Source organism: Pinus tabuliformis, chromosome 5_1 (assembly GCF_031772625.1).
Source record: "Pinus tabuliformis cultivar Carrire ecotype Pingquan chromosome 5_1, CPIR1, whole genome shotgun sequence".
NCBI classification, from domain to species: Eukaryota; Viridiplantae; Streptophyta; class Pinopsida; order Pinales; family Pinaceae; genus Pinus; species Pinus tabuliformis.
In genome coordinates, this window is record NC_142305.1 from 907,843,955 (window position 1) to 907,864,773 (window position 20,819).

At 37.0% G+C, this 20,819-nt stretch overlaps 1 protein-coding gene across 1 annotated transcript in view; it reads left to right on the forward strand.

Moving 5' to 3' along the window:
* The window catches only part of LOC149167758 (transportin MOS14-like), a 215,925-nt gene extending 195,494 nt beyond the window's left edge, over nt 1-20,431 (forward strand). The window contains exons 18-27 of the mRNA XM_089431588.1: nt 16,876-16,999; nt 17,147-17,228; nt 17,318-17,406; nt 17,527-17,601; nt 17,703-17,757; nt 18,051-18,170; nt 18,257-18,349; nt 18,546-18,691; nt 19,506-19,683; nt 19,792-20,431. Of these exons, the coding sequence (XP_089287714.1) occupies nt 16,876-16,999; nt 17,147-17,228; nt 17,318-17,406; nt 17,527-17,601; nt 17,703-17,757; nt 18,051-18,170; nt 18,257-18,349; nt 18,546-18,691; nt 19,506-19,683; nt 19,792-20,064 (1,235 nt within the window). The 3' untranslated portion in view covers nt 20,065-20,431. The remainder of the gene's footprint in view (nt 1-16,875; nt 17,000-17,146; nt 17,229-17,317; nt 17,407-17,526; nt 17,602-17,702; nt 17,758-18,050; nt 18,171-18,256; nt 18,350-18,545; nt 18,692-19,505; nt 19,684-19,791) is intronic.
* Nucleotides 20,432-20,819: the final 388 nt, after the last annotated feature.

Below are 20,819 nucleotides of genomic sequence, written 5' to 3' on the forward strand. Positions count from 1 at the left end.
AGCTCATGCTTTAACTAGGAACTAGGTGAGGGATAATGAAAGTTGCTTTCATCTAGATAGCTCATGCTTTAACCAGGAACTAGGTGAGGGATAATGAGGGGGGTAGAGATCAGGGAAGACCTTTATCCATGCACTTTCATTTATCCTTGTCAATATTTTGCATTTTAAGATTATGACTCATGATTTCTTTTTTCTTTTTCCACATCGACCACTTAGGTAAAAGTTTAGGCCCTACTCAAGGATGAGGCAAACATGGAACCAATACTATTTGATAGATAGTAATAAACTAGAAGATGGGATGTGGATATAAGGGAAAGATGGAAGGTGTTAACTATGGATTACCATGGTTATGCAACATCAATCATAGCCTCCTATTTGTGCCCCTCCTAGACAGTGAAAGAAAGGCCTCAAGGGAAAGTGATAACCACCAAGGGGGAGCATGGAAACATGTGTACAACCAAAATCAATCTATTATAAAATATAACTTGTGATGCATAATTGAATGCCCTTAAACATTAAATGAAATCACTTTAGAAAAATGGTTAATGTAACTTACAATGGATGACCCACCTTCAACAAATGGGTAGGATAGATGAAAGAAAGCACTGACTAGAGCATGGATGAGAGGCATCTTATGTTGGTTATCTATGAATCATGATAGGGTTGCTGGATGGCAAGTTGAAAATTTGGAAATAAATCTCATAGGGTCACCCACATGGGTGGGTAATAGTCACCTTGCAAACCATCTTGACTAAATGTGCCTAAGGAGGGTTTAACTTCTTCCTTGGTCCTCACATATAGGGGTCATTATTTCTCAACCTTGCATCTTGGTTTGTTGTCAAGCCTAGACCATATAGATCCATTGCTTCTTTGGCTTCCTTAGCTAAATCCTCCACTATCTTGATAAGTCCACTTAGAAATGGAATTTCTTGCTTATCTAAGTAAAGATGTACCACTTTAGTTATTATTTTCATTGTGGAGTCCAATGTGGATTCAAACCTAGTGAGTCTACTCCCATGCCTTCATTGAATTATTTTCCATTAAAAGTTGCAGATTACTTCATCTTAAGTCCAATCCAATGCCTCCAAGCTATCTATTGTATGGTTGCTCAACCCCTTTACACAAGCATCCTCTTTATATGAGACTTCCCATGCGTTTGCAATCCCCTTCACTTTAAGGTGGACCTATGTTCCATCCGTCATCTTTTCTTTGATCCCTTGTCCATTGACTATCCACATCGAACAAGTGCATCAAGCAATTGAGTGTGCTAAAGTGCACTTGTTGTTCCCAATGGATTTGCACCCAGGGTTGCGGGGGAGCGTCGCCACCCCCTCTCGCTCCCGCTCCCAATTCACGCTCCGAGCGGGAGCGCGCTCCCTAAAAAAAAACTCTCCCTACCTTTTTTGGAGCGTTTAACCTTTTTTGCAATTTTTTTTTTTTTGCAATAATGTTCCAAATGCATTTTTTTCGAAGAAACAAATAAGTTTTGAGTGGGGCAACTTAATGATCAATCCTATGGCCCTAGTATTGATATGCGATTCATGGTAATGTTAAATTCTTAAAGTGAAAGTGACAGTCTCCTTAATCTTCATTTTCATCCTTTTACTTAAATTTTTAACAGTAGTATTGATATGTGATTCATGGTAATGTTAAATTCTTGAAGTAAAAGTGACATTCTCCTTAATCTTGGATGTTTGAGAGTGGTTCCGACCTCATTGGATTTCATATGGAGAAAGTAGAATTTTATATTTCATTCAAAATTTAGCAGACTTATCAATTTTTCAAGATTTCAGGATTGGGGGATTGCAATGTTTCCATTGAATTTTGTCATGTATTAGGGTATGGAACTCGTATTTAATCAAGAGCACCAATCCCTCTATTTACCTTGATGTTAGTGACATTGGTTGTCGAGCTCCTCTATCATGACCCTCCTAAAAATGTACGCATCACTCAAACAAAATCTTGACTTGACACGCTATGATTTTTCTATCTTATGTTAATGCTTAGAGGGTGATATTAATGACTAAGATCCATATACAGATACAGAGGTAATGACAAAGATACCTCTGGATATTAATGCTTAGAGGGTGATATTAATGACAAAGATCCTGATTTTCCAACAAGACTAAAAAATTAGACATTTCTCATGGTGGCAAGAGGCCCAAGCATAAGCAATAGATAATATATTTACTTGTCTTTTCTAGTTTCTTGTAGTTTTTATAACTATTGACCCTTTCATATTTATTATGATATTTTTTTAAACAATATATGACAATTTAAGTTTGAAGTTGGCAATTATAACTCATTAGTAATGAATTATGAATATGATGCTTCATGAAAGTTGAAAGTTGTTTCATTTCATTTCATTTTATAACATTTCATTTAATGTTAGATATTATTTGTTGTAATGGTTACCCTTAGCTTACAAGTACAACTTTGGTGATCAATGATGATAAATGTTATATATTGAATTTTGAAAGCTTGAAACTTTAAGATTGATGAATCATGAGACTTAATATGTTGTATGTTACTATGTTACTAACTTGTGGACGTGGTCGATGAAGATTCTAACTTCTACATGATTGTTGTTATATGGTTCAATCTATGGTTTTTTATATCTAATTCATCATTCTACATGTTTTTGTTGACATATATGTATCAAAATATAAAAAGTATAAAAAATATATATATTATATAAAAAACACTCCAGGATTCACTCCCAAACCGGGAACTTCTGAAAATATCGCGCCTGCACCCATTTTTGCTCCCACTCCCAAGTAACACTGTGTGCACCCAATGAGTGTGTCCCATGATTGCACTCTATGGATGCATTGCTTGAAGGCACCTATGTCATCCATTGCAATCCCCAAGTGTGGATGGACCAATTCCTCAAGTTGACATGTAGCCTAAGCACCCAAGTATATAAAATTTAGTGAAATTGTATATTCTACTCTTATTTATTGTGCATTATGCCTACAGATTGGATGGGGTCATATGACATAACACCAATTTTTCCTTCCCTTGCCAAGTTCCCTTTATAATGATTCCCTTGGTGCATCAACTAGTGTGAACTTCCAAGTTCCACAGTGCACCCAATCCGAGCAATGATTGGGAACCCAAAACTGACTCTTCTAATTATCAACCTTCTATAATTTCTATTTGTGCCTGTCAATGACCACCAAGATGATCATGTGGTAGAGTTTCTTGAAGCCATTAATACATCCTCAAGAATTTGTTTCCCTCCAAGTCTACTTCCTAGACCCATGCATCTATTTGCATTTGAATTCAACTGCTTCAAAATTTCAATGCTAAGATTGTTATGCAATTCCCCACTATCCAATTCTTTCTTTGGATAAACATTAAAGTGCCTTTCCTCAACTTTTATTAGCAAATCCTATTGATTGAATTAGTGGTTGTTTACCTTCTATTGCAGTTGCAATCTAAGTACAACACTACTATGATTGGCTATGGCTACTATAATCCAAGCATCATCAAGAAGGTCATGAAAATGTCCAAGTGTTGCATCGGCCAAACCTACTGTTACATCAATACTTGACCAAATTTTCATGCTTTTGTACATTGGATCCCTTTAAGTCTTGAATTGATTGGGTAGCTAATCCAAAGATGATCATGTGGTAGAGTTGCTTGAAGCCACTAATACATCCTCAAGAATTTGTTTCCCTCCAAGTCTACTTCCTAGACCCATGCATCTATTTGTATTTGACTTCTTCAACTGCTTCAAAATGTCAATACTAAGATTGTTATGCAATTTCCCACTATCTAATTCTTTCTTTGGATAAACTTTAAAGTCCTTTCCTCAACTTTTATTTGCAAATCCTATTGATTGAATTCGTGGTTGTGCTATCTTCTATTGTAGTTGCAATCTAAGTACAACACTACTATGATTGGCTATGGCTACTACAATCCAAGCATCATCAAGAAGGTCATCAAAATGTCCAAGTGTTGCATCGGCCAAACCTACTATTACATCAATACTTGACCAATTTTTCATGTTTTTGTACATTGGATCCCTCTAACTCTTGAATTAATTGGGTAGCTAATCCAACTATGTTGTGCATTCCATGAGAATGCACTTCCTGATGCCTAAACAATCTTCTCCTTATACACTTGAGTCACTTTGTACAACTCTTCTAAATAAAGAAAAATATCTCTATTCTTATCTCAAATTGTTAATTCATTCCTAACCATAATTTTCCAAGGCACCTTTTCCATAGGTGCATTGCAGTGACCCTACGTATTGTAGGATAATGAGAAGACAATGCTAGTTCATTGCCATGGCTACCACCAACACCTGTATCGACAACCTATCCCGAATCCACTAAGTCAGTGGTCACATGATGAGTGTAGAAAGCTACCATACTTCTATGTCAAATACATCAAAAAGGCACATTTGAACCAATTTTTCCATTTCCCTCTTCAACAATATTTCAATATTTGGGTCATCTTGTCAACCATACTTCCTTAAATGCACCCAAGGAGGGTTTAAACTTTAAATTCTTCCATGGTCCTCACATACCAAAGTTATTGCTTCTCAACCTTCTCATCTTGGTCTGTTGTCAAGCCTAGCCCATATAGGTCGAATATTTCACTAGCTTCTTAGGTCAAACCTTCCACTCTCCTTTTGTCCACATAGAACTATAATGTCTATCTTAGCTAATCAAACATCCACCCACTACTCTAGCTATTACTATCATTGTGGAGTCCACTATGGTTTTGATCCTAGTCAGTCTCTACTTCAATTCCTTCACTAAACTACTGCCATTGAAGGTTGCACAAGAGTTCCTCTTGTAGTCCCATCTATATATCATTCATATAGTCCTATGCCTCCAAGCTCTATTGCAAAGTTGCTCACTAGAAACCGTGATGAATGAAGTCATCTTTCCAACAACTTTATGCTCCTAAGGTTGACAAATGGATCTTGGCCTAAGTAAGGCATAGGCACCACCTTTGCCTTAAGAATTCTTGTCAGAACAACCTTAAAGTCATTCTAGGGACAATGGTGAAACTTGTAGTTGCACCCCAATATCTAAGCTTCAAGGTGATTTCATTAGTTGTGCCAAACACCTTTTCCACTTATAAGTTCATTATTTGAAAGAAGTTTGTGCTGGCTAAAGTTGCAACCCGAGCTCTCTAGCGACATCTTTTTTCATGAAAATTGTGGGTAGCCTTGCTATCAACCATGCCATTGACTAATCTTCCATTCAATACTAGTGGAAAATAGAAAAGTTTTTTGATGCCCATCTCTTGGATTACTATAGACTTGTCTTTAGCACAACACCTAAGAATTAAAAAACACTAATGGAGAATTTGTCCACTTGCTCCATAGCTGACAATTTTTTCTTCATTAGACAATTCTTTGCATATTGGTATTTTTCACAAATCCAACAAGAAATAGGCTTACCTTTTTCCTTAGGAGCATCTAGTTGCTTTGCCTTATCCCCTCAAAATTCCCAAACACCTTCACCTTTCCTTCGTCTTTTTTCTTGCTCTTGCATTGCTACTTCTCTTTTGGAGCATCTTCACCTATCCTTGGACCACCTTTTTCATTTATCTTATACTACACTAGCTTCTCTACTATGGTGATGGATGTCGCAAGGGCCTACACATTTTAGCATCATAGATCACTTTGCACCCAAGGTTTTAATCCATCCATGATGTGGAACACCATATCATCTTCAGACATGTCCTTGATCTCCAACATGACGCCTGGAAATTCCTTGATGTAATCTTGAATCCTTCTTATATGCTTAAGAGCCAACAATTGATTTTGTGCAACCCAAGTTTAATTTCCTCACCCAAATTGAACCTTCAAGGTTTCTTTCATTTTTACCTGGTTGTCAATCATCTTTATACTATACCTAGTAGTCATTTACTTAGTCCCTCTACCAAAGCTTTGTGGTACCTGTTAAGAACATTTCCATAACATTCACATTAAGCTCATCTAAACTTCCATTCATTTATTCCAAGTACTATACCAGATCCCCATATAAGTTAGCTAGTAGCTTAGCATTGTGGGTGCCATTATATGGTTTTGGTTCCTTGATCTTTATCCTCATATGAGCATTGACAAACTATGCCCAATGAAAATATATTGCGTTAAAAAGTTAATGGTGTCTCCTTGGTCTTTGATTTGTGTCACAACAGACTTCACAAGTATTCTATCATTTTAAACTATCGATCAACATGAGTTCTCAAGGTGCTAGTCGTCATGGCATTGCTAAATCTTTGGTACATGTGGGCCATCTCTTCTTCCAAATATTCTTCTTCTCCATTCTTACAAAGAGAGGTTGTCATATTTTAAGGTTACAAGCGTAGTGTTCATCCTTAGAGTCTTAAGATCTTGTCCATCATCACGGTCTTCATGATGTTGTCTCTGCATGTGAGCCAGCTATCAACGCTTCACTCAAATGCCTAACATTTCATTTCAAAGCTTGCTACTTTGCTTCAAGTTTATTCCAACGTGTTGAAGAGTTCTTTGGTATCACTTGTCACAATAGTGAAAATAATGACAAAATTTTCTCAAAATTAGTTCTAAAACCACATATCCTTTAGAAATTGGTGGTGAGTATGCTCTGAATCCTAATACCACCTGTCATGGAATTACAACTTGTCTAAATTTTTCTTTGTGAACTTGAGTTTCTCCCAAGTCACACATCCAACTGTAGCCTTTAAAACATCCCAACATCACTTTAACACTTAGCCAATTTCAATAATTAGCCAACACAAGTAAGGAATGGAATAGTAACATCCAACAATCATAAAGAGTCTACAACACACATGTATAAGTGGCACCCAATGTAGGTACTTTATTATGTGAAACGTGTCACATATATACAACAAAGGAGTTTTAGCCTCTTGCTTACAGCTCTACTACAAATGCACAATGAGTCTAAAGCAATATTTCCTTCTACTTATTACCCAATAGACTTTCATAATCCATTCCTTGAAAGCAATTGTAGGCCTGCCTCCTACAGGTTCTATATTCTTCAATTTTCTCACACAGCTAGTGCAATTTTCCCTACCATGCCTATCAACTTAGCACAAACCGTAAAGTTCCTTTACATTAGAAAGAATGACTTAACACCTATGTCTTAGCAACTATGAGGCGTCCTCATTTTTATAAAAGACTTACCTTGCACTTATAAGCCCCTTCACTCTAAGGTGGACCCAAGCGCCATTCATCAACTTTGCTTCCTTTGGTGCCTTGACCATCTACCATCTACACCCAACAAATGCACCCAACTGTGCCCAATGTGCCCAATAGGTTCTTAAGTGCATCCAAGTGCACCAAATGGATGTGTGTTTGACAAATGTATGCATTGATAAAGTGCATCCCATGATTGTGCTCCATGGGTCCTTGTGCCCAAAGGCACCTCTATCATTTGTCACAATCCCCAAGTGTGGACTACCAGACTCTACTTGGGTTTGCATGTAGCTGAAGCACCCAAGTTTATAAAATCCAACCAAGTTCTCTTTGCCAATATTGTCCATGCATCATGTTTGTAGATTGGATGGGGGAATTTGCCATAACCCCACTTTTCTTTCCCTCACTAGGTTCCCTTCCAAACTTCTTTTGGTGCATACAACTGGTGTGAGCCACCAATGTCTACTTTGCGCCTAGTCTTAGCATGGGCCCTTGACATGTCCATGGTGTGCCTTGCCATCATGCAAGGGCACCCAACACCGACTCTTCTAGTCATCAAATTTCTGTCATGTCCATTCATGCCGGTCATTGACTATGGAGGTGATCATGCAGCAGGGGTGCCTAAAACAATTCAAATCTAGATCTTTACACCCTTCCTCATTCAACCTTGGCCATTCATCCAAGGTCAAACATCATATGATTTTTGCATCAATTTATTTGGTAACTAGGCCATTTTATTCATGGTTTTATTTTATATTAATTTGGGAGTTTTTGAGGGTGGGGACTTGGCATGGTTTGAGAGGCCAAAACTCATTTTTTATGAGGACATTGAATATTAAAAAAGGAGGATATGGAAGAAAAGAGAGGGGACACACTCTCATCAAAGAGTATTTTCCAAAATATAGAAAAAAGATGAGAAAAAAAAGAAGAGGAGAAGAATAGAGAAGAAAAGAAGTGGGAGAAATTTAGAGAAGGTGAGACTCTTATGAGTGGTTCACATAAAAAAAAGGAGGAAAAAAGTATGGAGCTCTGGAAAAGTAGGATATGGTTCCAGTATTTTTTTCTGGGTAGAACCACCATAAAGGATTGGACAACAACAACTCAACCAAAAAGGTAAAAGAAAAGAAAAAGAGAGGAGAAAAGTATGGAGCTCTGGAAAAGTAGGATATAGTTCCAGTATTCTTTTCTGGGTAGAACCACCATAAAGGACTAGACAGTGGCAACTCATCTAGAAAGGTAACCCAGAGTCTATTGGAAGCTTTTTTTTTCATTCTTGTCTGTTGCATTGTATACTTGACTGAGACTTAGACCACAAATACTTCCATCTTATTTTCCTAGCAAATGAATCCATTTCCATATGTTTACACCGATAGGCATGTCTATTTTGGAATAGGGCTTTCAGAATTTTAATTTAATTATCAATAATTATTAGGTAGATGGTAGGGATTTAACCTCCACAGAATATTTTAAAATATTCTTAGTAGTAATCATATATCAAAGCTTGAGATTTATTTTTAACGTAATCATGCCCTTTCTACTCTTTTAATTAAACTGATTAATTAAAAAAAATGTAACAACACTCATATGAAATGAGTTATGGTTTTTTGGGCATGTTGTATTGATAAGTCATGGTATTGGCCCAAGGTATTATAACAAATCCTATTTATAGGTTTAGAATCTCTATGGAAAAGTGGGGTTGAATCTCATAATTTAAAATAAAGTTATCATTTAGTTAATTTTTATGTTTTTATTTTTATTTTTTTATCTTGACAATGTGAGATGTATCATGAAGAAAGTATTTTGAACTTATCATGTATCCATGCCTTTACCAGATATAAATGCCATTGAAGCATGATTCACATGATTTATGAATTCACAGCTTAACAAGAGGGCCTATGCCTAGTTGTATGAATTGAGTTTTCCTCTTGCAGCCTTTCAAATTGTTGTGTGCTTTGAGTTCCTATGAGCAATTTGGTGGTGGTTGTTTGCATGCGATCCTAACCTGCATCAACATCCCAGGTGGGAAAGATTGTAAAGAAAGTAATCATAAAATAGGGTTGACTTTCTATGTTATGCCATAAGATTAGTCAAATTTCAACCTTGAAGAAAGTATTTTAAACTTATCATGTATCCATGCCTTTACCAGATATAAATGCCATTGAGGCATGATTCACATGATGTATGAATTTATAGCTTAACAAGAGGGCCTACGCCTAGTTATATGAATTGAGTTTTCCTCTTGTAGCCTTTCATATTGCTGTGTGCTCTGAGTTCCTATGAGCAATCTGGTGGTGGTTGTTTGCATGCCATCCTAACCTGCATCAACATCCCAGGTGGGAAAGATCGTAAAGAAAGTAATCATAAAATAGTGTTGACTTTCTATGTTATGCCACAAGGTTAGTCGAATTTCAACCTTGAGGTTTGAAGTTTGGCGAACCTCATGGCCATTGACCAAGCTCATAACCTCATGTCACAGCTCAAGCTTGCAATCTATCATTGCAATTTCCAAATCCATGATAGCATTTTTTTAATGTTTATTGATATTGATTTCTTACTATTTTGTGCTATATTTAATTTTAAAGTTAATGTATGTATATATACAAAAAATGTGTATAGACAAACCTAATGGCAAACCTTATATGAACCTCATCAAAAAATTTGAACTCGAACCAAACTTAATCATTGCCGAACTATGTATATATGTAATGCTTGGAGGTTTGTTTCTATAGAGTTCTCTTTTTATTCTTCTCAATGTCAATAGAATCACCCGCAGGACTTGTGTCAACATTGAATTGATGCACATGTTTTTGTTCTTTCAAGTCTCAACTGAAATGTTGTTTAAAAAATATTGTTATAACTATTAACCCTGCCGCCTACACCTACCTACAAGTCAGTGAGAAAATCCTTCAACCCCACAAGGTGTGGTTGGTGGCAGGGAACTCAGAGAAGTGGTTGTCACACTAATCCCGATTCTCTCCGTTTGAGCTATCTCCTAGGTTAGCTAAGGGGGGTGGTCCCTAATGAAAAGTTAAGTCAAAAGATGTGAGTTTCTAGGAGAGTGTTATAGTGAAAATAAATTATTTTAAGGATTTATGGACAAATATGAAGTGAGCAACTTGAAATAACAATGTCAATCATTAATATAATTAAAAACCATAAAACCAGTGCCTTATAAGGAATTTGCTCAACAATTTAAAGATATATTTGCTCAAAGTAAAATGCAATGCTCTCAATAGAGAAAACAAAGTAACCCTGAAATGTAAATAAGAATTATTAGCACAAGATATGTAAGATACAAAATGCTTTTGAGATAATCAACTTTATAAATCAAAACATGTGAAACATATCTTGCCAAAACCCAGAAATTAGTAATTAACTTGGAAATGTAAAAGAAAGGAAGTGCTAAACCAAGACATCAATATGCAATTAGACTTGAAACATGAAAAGAAAACACTTGTTTGAAATGATTACAATACTTGCTTTTGGAATAGACTTTGCATATGAAAACTCAAACCATCAAGAGATAAGAAAAGTAAATGTAATGGAAAGTGTTCTTGATTAATTTTATTAATTACCTCTACAACAAGATTACAATTTAACTCTTCAATCCTCAGACCTCACCCTCACCTAATGATATGGATCTCACAGTGAGGAGTCAATAGAGGAGTAGAGGATCCCTAAGATGTCTACTTCAACCAACTTATGTTGGAGGTAAAATTTTAATGAGGCTTGGGGCCTTCCTACACTAAAATGCCTAGATGAAATGCAAATTGTATTAATTCCCCGAATTAAAATAATGATACATGCAAATGCTTTAAAGAGATTGATTTGCAATGCTTGAAAATGAAATAGTGTTCAACATAAGTTGCAATTATAACGAACGGAGGTAAAGTAACCAAACAAAGGATTAGGAGAGCGATGGAGGCGTTTGGACTTAGGATTTCAGAAGGCAATCTCTGCGCCGCCGCGGTCCCAAAAGAACTGAACTGCTTTGGATCGGCTAGATGCCTGGCCGCGGGATACTCTGAGCTCGATGCCTTACATGGGTCCTGGATCGGATCTGCAGGTGAAAAGGTTTTTTATGAATCGAATCGCAGCAAACTACGACTGGTGCGCTCCTCCTCCTTCAAGGTGCAGATAGATTACCTCACGGCGGCACCAGAAATCTTTTGCCCGGAGTTTTTTACTCCAAAACAAACGGCCCTTACCTTGTTCCTTCTTGATACGCCAGCTTATGAGAACGTGCTGCACAGGGACGGCAAATATGTCTGCGACTATGGAGAAAAGAGGCGCATGCCAGCTCCCATGCCCTGTTTTGGTACGCCGTGGTTTCGATCTGCAGATCTAGGGCGGTTTATAAATGGCAAAGCCGTAGATCAAGAATGGGGTGGGAGTAGGGACTTGGTTTCGCGGTATTCTGAGGCTCCTATGATCTTTGCAGTGCAGATCTGGGCTCTTACCACCTCGACGCAGCTTTTCAACAGAGGGCTCGAAGATTATGTCATGCAAATGAGCGATAGCCCCAATAGTAGTCCGGATCTGGGAAATGGCATACTAGATCGGGCCAAACTTTGTAGAACCGGGGTGGACTCACCAGATCTGGCCAGATCCAGGAAGAGGCAAAAGGGGTTTTCGCTAGATCCAGAAAACAATTCAGAAAAACGGGTTTTGATCAAGGCAGACACAGCGGATCTGAAGCAAATCTTCATCAGATCAACAGAAGGAAGACACGTTTGTATGCAGATCTGGGAACGGATGAGTATTCTGGAGCTAAAAAAAGAGATCCAAGATAAACTCGGAATCCCAACTGCATTACAAATCCTTTTATTTTCAGGTTTTTGCATGCAGGATCAACACACACTTCAGCATTACAAGGTTGCGAAGGACTCAACAATCATACTCAATCACCGATTGCGAGGTGGATCTAAGGGATCTACCTCAAAACCTACAAGCTCATACCGCGATGCAGCCAAAGGGAAAGAGCCTTCAAAGGGGAAGGAATCAATAGCTGTAAATGCACCTCCAGGACAGTATATCGTGGACCAAGTGCCAGAGAGCCCTTCTATCTCTCTGGATTTACCAGAGGTAAAGTACATATTCTCAGATCTACAGAAAAATGCTGTTATATGTAGATTTAACGGTTTCTGGCCTAGAACCGATGCATTGTACCAATGGATTCACACGGTCTGGACAAAAAATTGTCAAATTCACCTATGCTCTAAGGGTTTCTTCATAGTAACGTTCCTCGAAGAAGAAGAAAAGGAAAAAGTTCTCAATGAAGGGCCATGGTTTTGGGGCAGTGCGGGACTGTTTGTTACTCCATGGTTCCCGGAGTTCGATGCTAATACTATGGTGGTATCAAGGATGCCTGTATGGGTAAGGTTGCATAATCTTTCGATACATTTCTGGCACTCCAAGGCCTTAATAGTTATAGGGAATACCCTTGGAAGAATGTTAAAGATTGACTCAGAGAGACACATAAAAGGAATCTTTACTTATGCTAGAATATGTGTCGAGGTAGATCTTAGCCAAGGTTTACCTGAAAGCATCATTCTGAATTTCAACAACTCACAGTGGAAACAACTGTTGGACTATGAGAATACAGCCTTTAGATGCAGGGGATGTCAACAAACAGGTCATCTGTACAATGCATGCAAAAGCCTCAACAAGAGCAAGCTACAACAAAGGAAGCCCAAAGGTTGGCAGAACATAGATGAGGCCGCAAAGAAGAGAGCCGCGGAAAGGAAAGCCTCTCCGACACCAGAAGTTGAAGAATCAGAAACAGAAGAGGATGATACCATCATAGAGGAAGCGGAAACAGGGAATCAGAAGGAAAACATATCAGAAAACAAAGCTCCACAACAAGTAGAGACCCACCAAAATCAGGCAGGTTTGACAAGCATGGATCAAAGCATGGGAGGCAACAAACGGCATCACCATTCAGATACCTCAGACTCAGACAAAGAAATAGGCACACAGAATGCAGGAACACAGCTAGTCATTGCTTCGACCGAGCCCATTCAAGGAGAGTGGCGTAAGGTCGAAAAGAAAAAGGGGAGAAAAACCTGAAGCGTGAGTTTTTTACTTCACTGCCGGAATTCAGTTTTTTCCCCCTTTTTCTTGCTCTTTCCTCTTCTCTTTTCTTCTTCTTTGTGCACGTTAGTCTTCTAACGTTGTGTAACCACGCGAGCCCATGTGGCAAATTGCAAAATGCTTCATTGCAACTACTAGTGTAACTTTTCATTAATTCTTTAATAAAAGGTTACCGTTTTTTCCTTTGGAAAAAAAGTTGCAATTATAACTTCAATTGGAGGAATAAAATTAGCTTACAAGTGTTGCATGTGTTTCATCAATGAATTAAAATGATACAAGTAATTTGCTTGAAAGTAAAATTTGTTTCAAATAGACAATGACAATAAATTGCTCCAATATTCAAGATAACAATGTACCATAAAATTGAAGCATGTATTCAAGTGCTCATGAAACAATTTACCAAGGTAAATGGAAACGAATCAAAGTTTGTTAAGAATATAAAATGCTTGCATGTAAAGGATGAATTGCCCAAAGTGAAGTGTAAGCTTGTAGCTCTAAGCAACAATGAGAAAGAAAATGCAAAGCTCAAATGAAATTGTAACAAACTTTAACTTAATGAAATGTGATAGTGAGGTTGTGTTAATTCCCAATTAAAGCATGCATGTAAGTGAATGAAGTATGAAAGCTTAAACCATGCAAATGTCAATCCACCCAAGAGAAGCCTCCCTCTAAATGGGGAGATAGGGTACCATGGGAGAAATCCCAAGCTCCCACAAGCAAGTTAGATATTTTATTAATATTACAATGAGAAGGGGGCCCTTCAAAGTTATCAACTATACTTCAGGGAGAGTCTTCACAATAATTGCTTGAAACTTGGACACTAGACCTCTTTTCTTGAGAAAGTAGTGACAAGATCTCACAAAACTTATGCGAGGGAAACAAGGTGTGAGTTTCCTCCAAATGCCCATGGCTTAAAGAGGAAAATGGGCAGCCCTCTAGTGAACTCGACTTGGCCAAAATAAGCCTCAAAAGGGCTCACGACATCGTTGCAAATCGAACCCCCAACACTTGCCAAAGGTCCTACAAACACTTGTTAGATGTTGCGGAAAGTTGCTCTTCAAAATCCGCCACACAAGAGTTAGCAAACAATCCAAACAATGTCTGCAAAATAAGTTAAGTATTAATGGAAAAGTCAGCAAGATAAAATGTATATGTGCAATTATAATTTACAAAAGGCTAAGCTAAAGAGTGAGAGTAAACTCTTGTCTTTGCTTAGCCATCTTCAAGCTCTTAGATAGGAAATGAAAGAAATGAAGTACAATGTTTTTTTAAAAGAGATTTAAACTCTTGTCTTTGCTTAGCCATCTTCAAGCTCTTAGATAGGAAATGAAAGAAATGAAGTACAATGTTTTTTTAAAAGAGATTTAAATTTAGAAGTTCTCGGTTTGTGTACAAGCTATGTGTCGAAATCCCTACAAAACCACTTTGTAAGATAAGACTATGAAGGTTCAAAGAACAAATGAGAGCTCTTTTAAGAATGTATCAAGAATGGGTTGGTCTCTCCAAAGACTTCCCCTCACGCTTGATTCTGTAATCCCAACAAAATGTTCCCTTTACAAAACTTCAATCAATAATTAGTTGCATATAGATTTAGCAATAAACAATGATAAGAAAATCTAGAGATTTATTTAAAACCAACTAGAGCATTCTATACCTAAAGCATACTTATAAATCAAATGTCAATGCAAGATAGCTCTACATTAACAAATCTACAAAAATATATGGAAGCAAATTATATCAAAGCATAAGTAAAAGGAATTATACCAATGCTCAACAATTCATCACACTCAAAAAGGAGGAACACCTCATGAATGAAACCCCAAAGTCTTTATTGATATTTCCGAAAGTGCATAAGGCAGCAGTGCTTCCGCAAGCACAATAGCTAGTAACAATATTATACAATGTGAGAGCCCATGGCTCTATTATATAGAGAGTTGAGAGCAAATTCCAATGAAGAATGACAATGACAAATGGCATTGGAGCCAGTCCCAATGTAGAAGTGATTAAACAAGTGGCATGAGGTGACAATCCCAAAGAGAAATTCGAATTTGTTGAATAGAGCTCCAATGCCAAGTGTAAAAATCGAATTCTGACAAGTGGACATCATTTTCTTCTTCCCTTATGTGCCAAATCCGAATTTTATGGTGGAATGACAAGTGTATATGGGTGGTAACCCATGTGGGGACAATTTCTCACAAAAATCTCTGCCAAATATTCTCCCAAATCCCCCCAAGTGTGCATTAACTTCACAAATTCGAATTTCCAAGCAGCATTTTCATTTAATGACAGAAATTCGATTTTATTTGAGCACATGTCCTTTCTTTGATTTTAGGAGTCCACATCACCTTGGGACTTCACTTTAACTGCCCCATAATTTTCCACCTCATTTCCACAACATTTAGCATGTGTGGATATTTATTTTTCTCCATTTATTTAATTTCTGGTTTAATTAATTGCCAGATTTCCCACTAAACTTAGGAAAACTGGGTTTTGAGGGTCCAAAACACATTATTAACCCCTCAAAGTGTGTCATAATAGAAAGTTGAGGGTAAGAGGTGTAATTTTGATTACTCATACTCCATACAACTTCTCTAGACTACACTTATTACAATTTAAATACAATTTTATTTGCAAATTTTGACCGGGAAATCAAAAAAGTAAAAAAATGACTACTTAGACCTAACCAAATTCCACGAAATTTTTTGTGTGATCTAGTATGGTAATATACATCGACTTTAGGCACTAAGATGGACTCTAGACACTAAGATGTGTCAGGGGCTCAACCTTCAAACCGTCACCCCGGCTTTGCAGTAAAACGTGAGTGAAAAAACCTAAAAAATTATCCATCTCTAAAAAAGAAAGGATAATTAACCAGATAAAAAAACATTCCAAAGTGTACTCGTTCGCTGATCGAGTCCCAACATCCTAGGCCTGTTACAGACTCAAAACTCATCATTACTAGTATCACTTGTTACAATTCCCCGTAGGGTGTGGAATCTGAGTACAAGAAAGATGATAAGAAGATAGAAGTAGAGTTAAAAAACTATGTTGACTGACGATATCTGATGGTACAAGTGTCCTCTGGATCATCCTTGGGCATGGAGTCTTCATATAATCATTAGGTGCCACTTCAGTGGTCAACAATAACCATAGCTTTGGTTGCTTATTTCAAGAAATGCTTAACATCCATAAGAAACATAGAATGCTTTGGCATTAGGAGTTTTGCGAAGTATTATTTGCTGTGGTTTCCCCCTTTTAGCCTCTCTCTTAATGTGTGGAGCACTTCCTTTGATTCTTGATAGTTGTGGTATTGCTTTTGCATTTTGATTGCATATTTCTCAGCTTATCGTTGTACAATTATACATGGAGAAGCTGGCCGATTTACATCCCAGTGGGAGATCTAAAATCATGGCAACATTAAATATTGTTTCTTTTATATTAAATAAATGAAGTGGAGTATTTTATTCCTCTCAATGTTTTAACAGATGAATTAATGTGACAAAAGTAACTAGATTTTGATTTTCGGTCTCCTTATCTGTTTCGCTTTTGCGGATCCTGCCTATTGTGCTGTTGAATTATTATGCCTCTGCATTAACCAAGTCTTTCCTGTGCAACAGCATGCAGGGACAAATTAGGTGGCTCACTAGATGGCCTTTTTACAATTTATCATTCTGCTCTTAATGGACAAAACGAGTACAAGCTCTCTACTTTTGATGCCTTGCATCTTATTGAAGCCTTGAGGTAATTTCACTTTGAACCAGAATTATGTATAAAACTAGCTTTATCTGAAACCACAAAACTGTTTCTTCCTTACCAACAACGAAACTTTCATCTACTGAACCTATATTTTCTGGAGCCTATCTCATGTCTGTATGTCATGTCTATCAGTATGGTTATAACTACTCTCCCAGCCGACCATGCACAGGGAGCACTAGAGTCATTGTGCTTGCCTGTAGCTGCTGCTTTACAGGTAAAATAGTAGTATTTTCTTTCTTCATGATTATATGGTCAGTGGAGTGTCAATGATGATGACATCGTGTACTTTTCTGGTGGGTGCAGAAAGTTATAGAACAACAAGCACAATCATCGGAGCAACTGAATGCAAATCAATACATTGTTCACATAGATCGTCTTGCTAATATGTTCAGGTACTTCTTTTCCTAATAATTATACTCGTCTAGACATGGCAAATTTTCTTTATATACGTTGATGGTATATCTTTTAACTTCAGACCACTTTTACTAAGCATGTGGAGAGTGGTAATGCAGATATGTTAATCACCCTGAAGCTGTAATTCATACATTTCAAAAGCTGTGGCCGATTTTGAAAGCACTATTTGGCCAGTAAGCATGCCTGATAATAAGATGGATTTTTTATTAGTAGACTTTTAGCTTATCTTGTATCCATATTAACTGGTATAAACTAAGAACTCATTTGTTTGCAGACGAGCTTGGGATATGGCAACGATGGAAAGGCTATGCAGGGCATGCAAATACATGGTGAGTAGTACGAATGAGTAGATAATTTTGTATTGTGTTCTTTAGAGACTTTAACAGAAGTTCTCTAATAATTCTCAGTGATACACTTATCCAGTATTTGATCAAATCAGGTGCTAGTTAGATGCTTTCAACATCAACAAGCATGGTATATCAATCTAAGATTATTCGAACTTAAGAGTTTTAGTACCTCTCAGGATTTCATCACATCAAGTGTTAGTCGGAGGCTTTGAACAAAAGTTCTCAACAGGCATGCTATGGAATCTGTTGTCTAATTGACATGTCTATGGTTACAGGTTAGAACCTGTCAGAAGTCAATGGCAGTTATAGTGGGGGATCTGCTTCAGGAGGTCCAAATTCAGTACAAAATACACAATCAATCTTGTTTCCTTTATCTTTCAAGTGAAGTAATAAAGGTAATTCCAATCTTGTATTGGTTTTGCATCTTTTCATGTTTCTTTCTAACATATATATGACAGTGATTAAGTCTATCAATGGATAGGTTTTTGGCAGTGACCCATCATGTGCAGATTATCTTAGAGCCTTGATTATAGAGCTTTTTGGGCACACCATAAGCCTCCTGAAGACAATTCAGGTAGGCTGATGTTGTATTTGGTGGCATTCATATAACACTTGCAATTCCTAATACTTTGCAGTCAAATTGGAAATTCAAATTTCGAAGTTTTGATAACATTCGTTTCAGTGGTGGGTTGAAACTCTTAATATTTGTGTAGGCATGTATGGTGCTGTCTAATTTATAAACTTTTGATGATATTGAATTGTGGTGGCAGGATTTTACTTCAAGGCCAGATATTGCAGATGACTGTTTTCTTTTGGCATCAAGGTGCATCAGATACTGCCCACATCTGTTGCTAGTCTCGACCATTTTTTCTCCATTAGTTAACTGTGCAATGACAGGCATCACAATTCAACACAGGTGAATTCCTAACCACTGAATCTCATCCATTTCAAAATCTTTCTCCATTGTGGATGAACCATTATCCTAAGATTTTGCTTCATTAATTCAAGCTTCACAGCACCACAAGATGAAATATTGTACCCTATTTGATTTGAGATATTTCACTGGAATTTATAACATTTTTTTTTTTAAGTGTTGAATATGAAGTTAGGTTCAGGGGATTATAACCGATTTTGTCATGCTTACTGAAATATATAAAAGGATAAATTATCCTATTAACATTACTTGAGCAAATCAATTTGGTTTGTTGTATCCAATTCAATTTACTATATTTTATTGGAATCTATTACACATTTTTACTGTTGAGGTTTTCATTGAACTTAACAAAATATATAAAAGAATAAAATATCTTTCTGTACATTTCACTTAAATCAATTTGATTTTTCTGTACATTTCAAATACTTTGTTAGACTATAACTTTTTTCTTATAATCTTGAAGGCCAAGGTTAGGCTTCATGGAATTTAGCTGAGCTTAGAAAAATATATAAACAGATAACTATCATATTAACATATATATAAATCAATTTTGGTTTGTTGTACGTCTCTGATTTGAAATATTTAATGAAATGTATAACATTTTTTTCTTCTACTGTTGAAAATGTGGGTTTGGTCCTGTGAAATCAACTCACACACAAGGGGTTTTACACCCCCAACGATTGAACCTGCTCTGTTTCATGATGATACCCTGCCCTGACCACTGAAACATGGTATTATATGAATGGATTTTGTGACAGATGGCATTTGACTGACAGTGTCTGAGTTTATTTTCCAGGGAAGCATGCCAATCAATCTTGAACTTTTTAACGGACATTTTTGATGTGGCCTCAAAGCCTGCTGAAAGCCAGTTCCGATCAGTTATTGACAGCGTTATATTGGTTCATGGTGCAAATCTCACTAGAATTGTGATAGCTTGCCTGCTTGGAGCTCTTCCCAACTCAAGACTCGAAGAGGTAGAATTTTACCCACATTGTCTTCAGTTTCTCTTTGCCAGTGAGATGAATATGATTACCATATCTTTATTGTAATTTCTAAATCTAATCAAACAATAACACTCGCAGGTGATCTATGTGCTCTTGTCCTTGACACGACCATATGGAGGTGAAGTCGTGAAGTGGTCACAGGAGGCGATTTCCTTGATACCTCCAACAGCATTAACCGATGATGAAAAAACAGCCTTTTTGCAGTCATTATCAGCTGTGGCTGCAGGGCAGCAGACTCCCGCCCTCACAAGCGCTCTGGAAGATATATCGGACGTTTGCCGTCGGAACAAGGCGATTCAAGATCAAGTCCAAGCAGCATTGCAGCCCCTTCGATTCACTTCCTCCTCTTGAATATAATGAAGTTCTTTCACATTCATATTCAATTTATTCTCTGGTTTCTACCCTCACCATGGAAATGGATAGTCTGTAGCTCTTTAGGGCTATGGTTGATAGAAACCCTCACATAATTATGGTCAGGCTTAATCTTACAGTATGCATTGTATTGGATTTCTACCCACAGCCGGCATGGAATGTAGTGAAATGAATTGCAGTTTATAGATTCGGCCATCAGGTTTTTGGTAGAGGACCGAGGAGCTAAACACTAAAATAACTTCCATACACAACACCCTGCCCTGCCACACCAAGATACACTGGTTAAAGTTACCTCTTAATCACCTTCCCTGTAGAATGGCTTGGCTTGATAATTGCCTCCTAGCAATGGAATGTATGTGTATTTGCTAATGTAGCATTAATATTATTAATTTTTTTAAATAATTTTTAATTACTATACATAAATAATGTGTTTGTACAAGGAGTTTTACTTAAAACTGTGGACCTCTTACAAGTTATCCTAAAATTGAGTAAGACCCGTTGTAGAGATTGCCCCTTTTTTTTTCAGGAAAGAAAAATCGATGGTTTTTCCATTAATATATTTAAAAAACCATTACATAGTTCTTATATTCAAAATTTACCGTATCAATCCATTATCAGATGTCTCAACACTCCAAAAGTTCAGCATTCAAGACTATACTAAAACTATCTTCTACAGATCTCGATAGATTCAACATACAAAACTGTATAAAACTAGAGTCATTCAAGATTATACT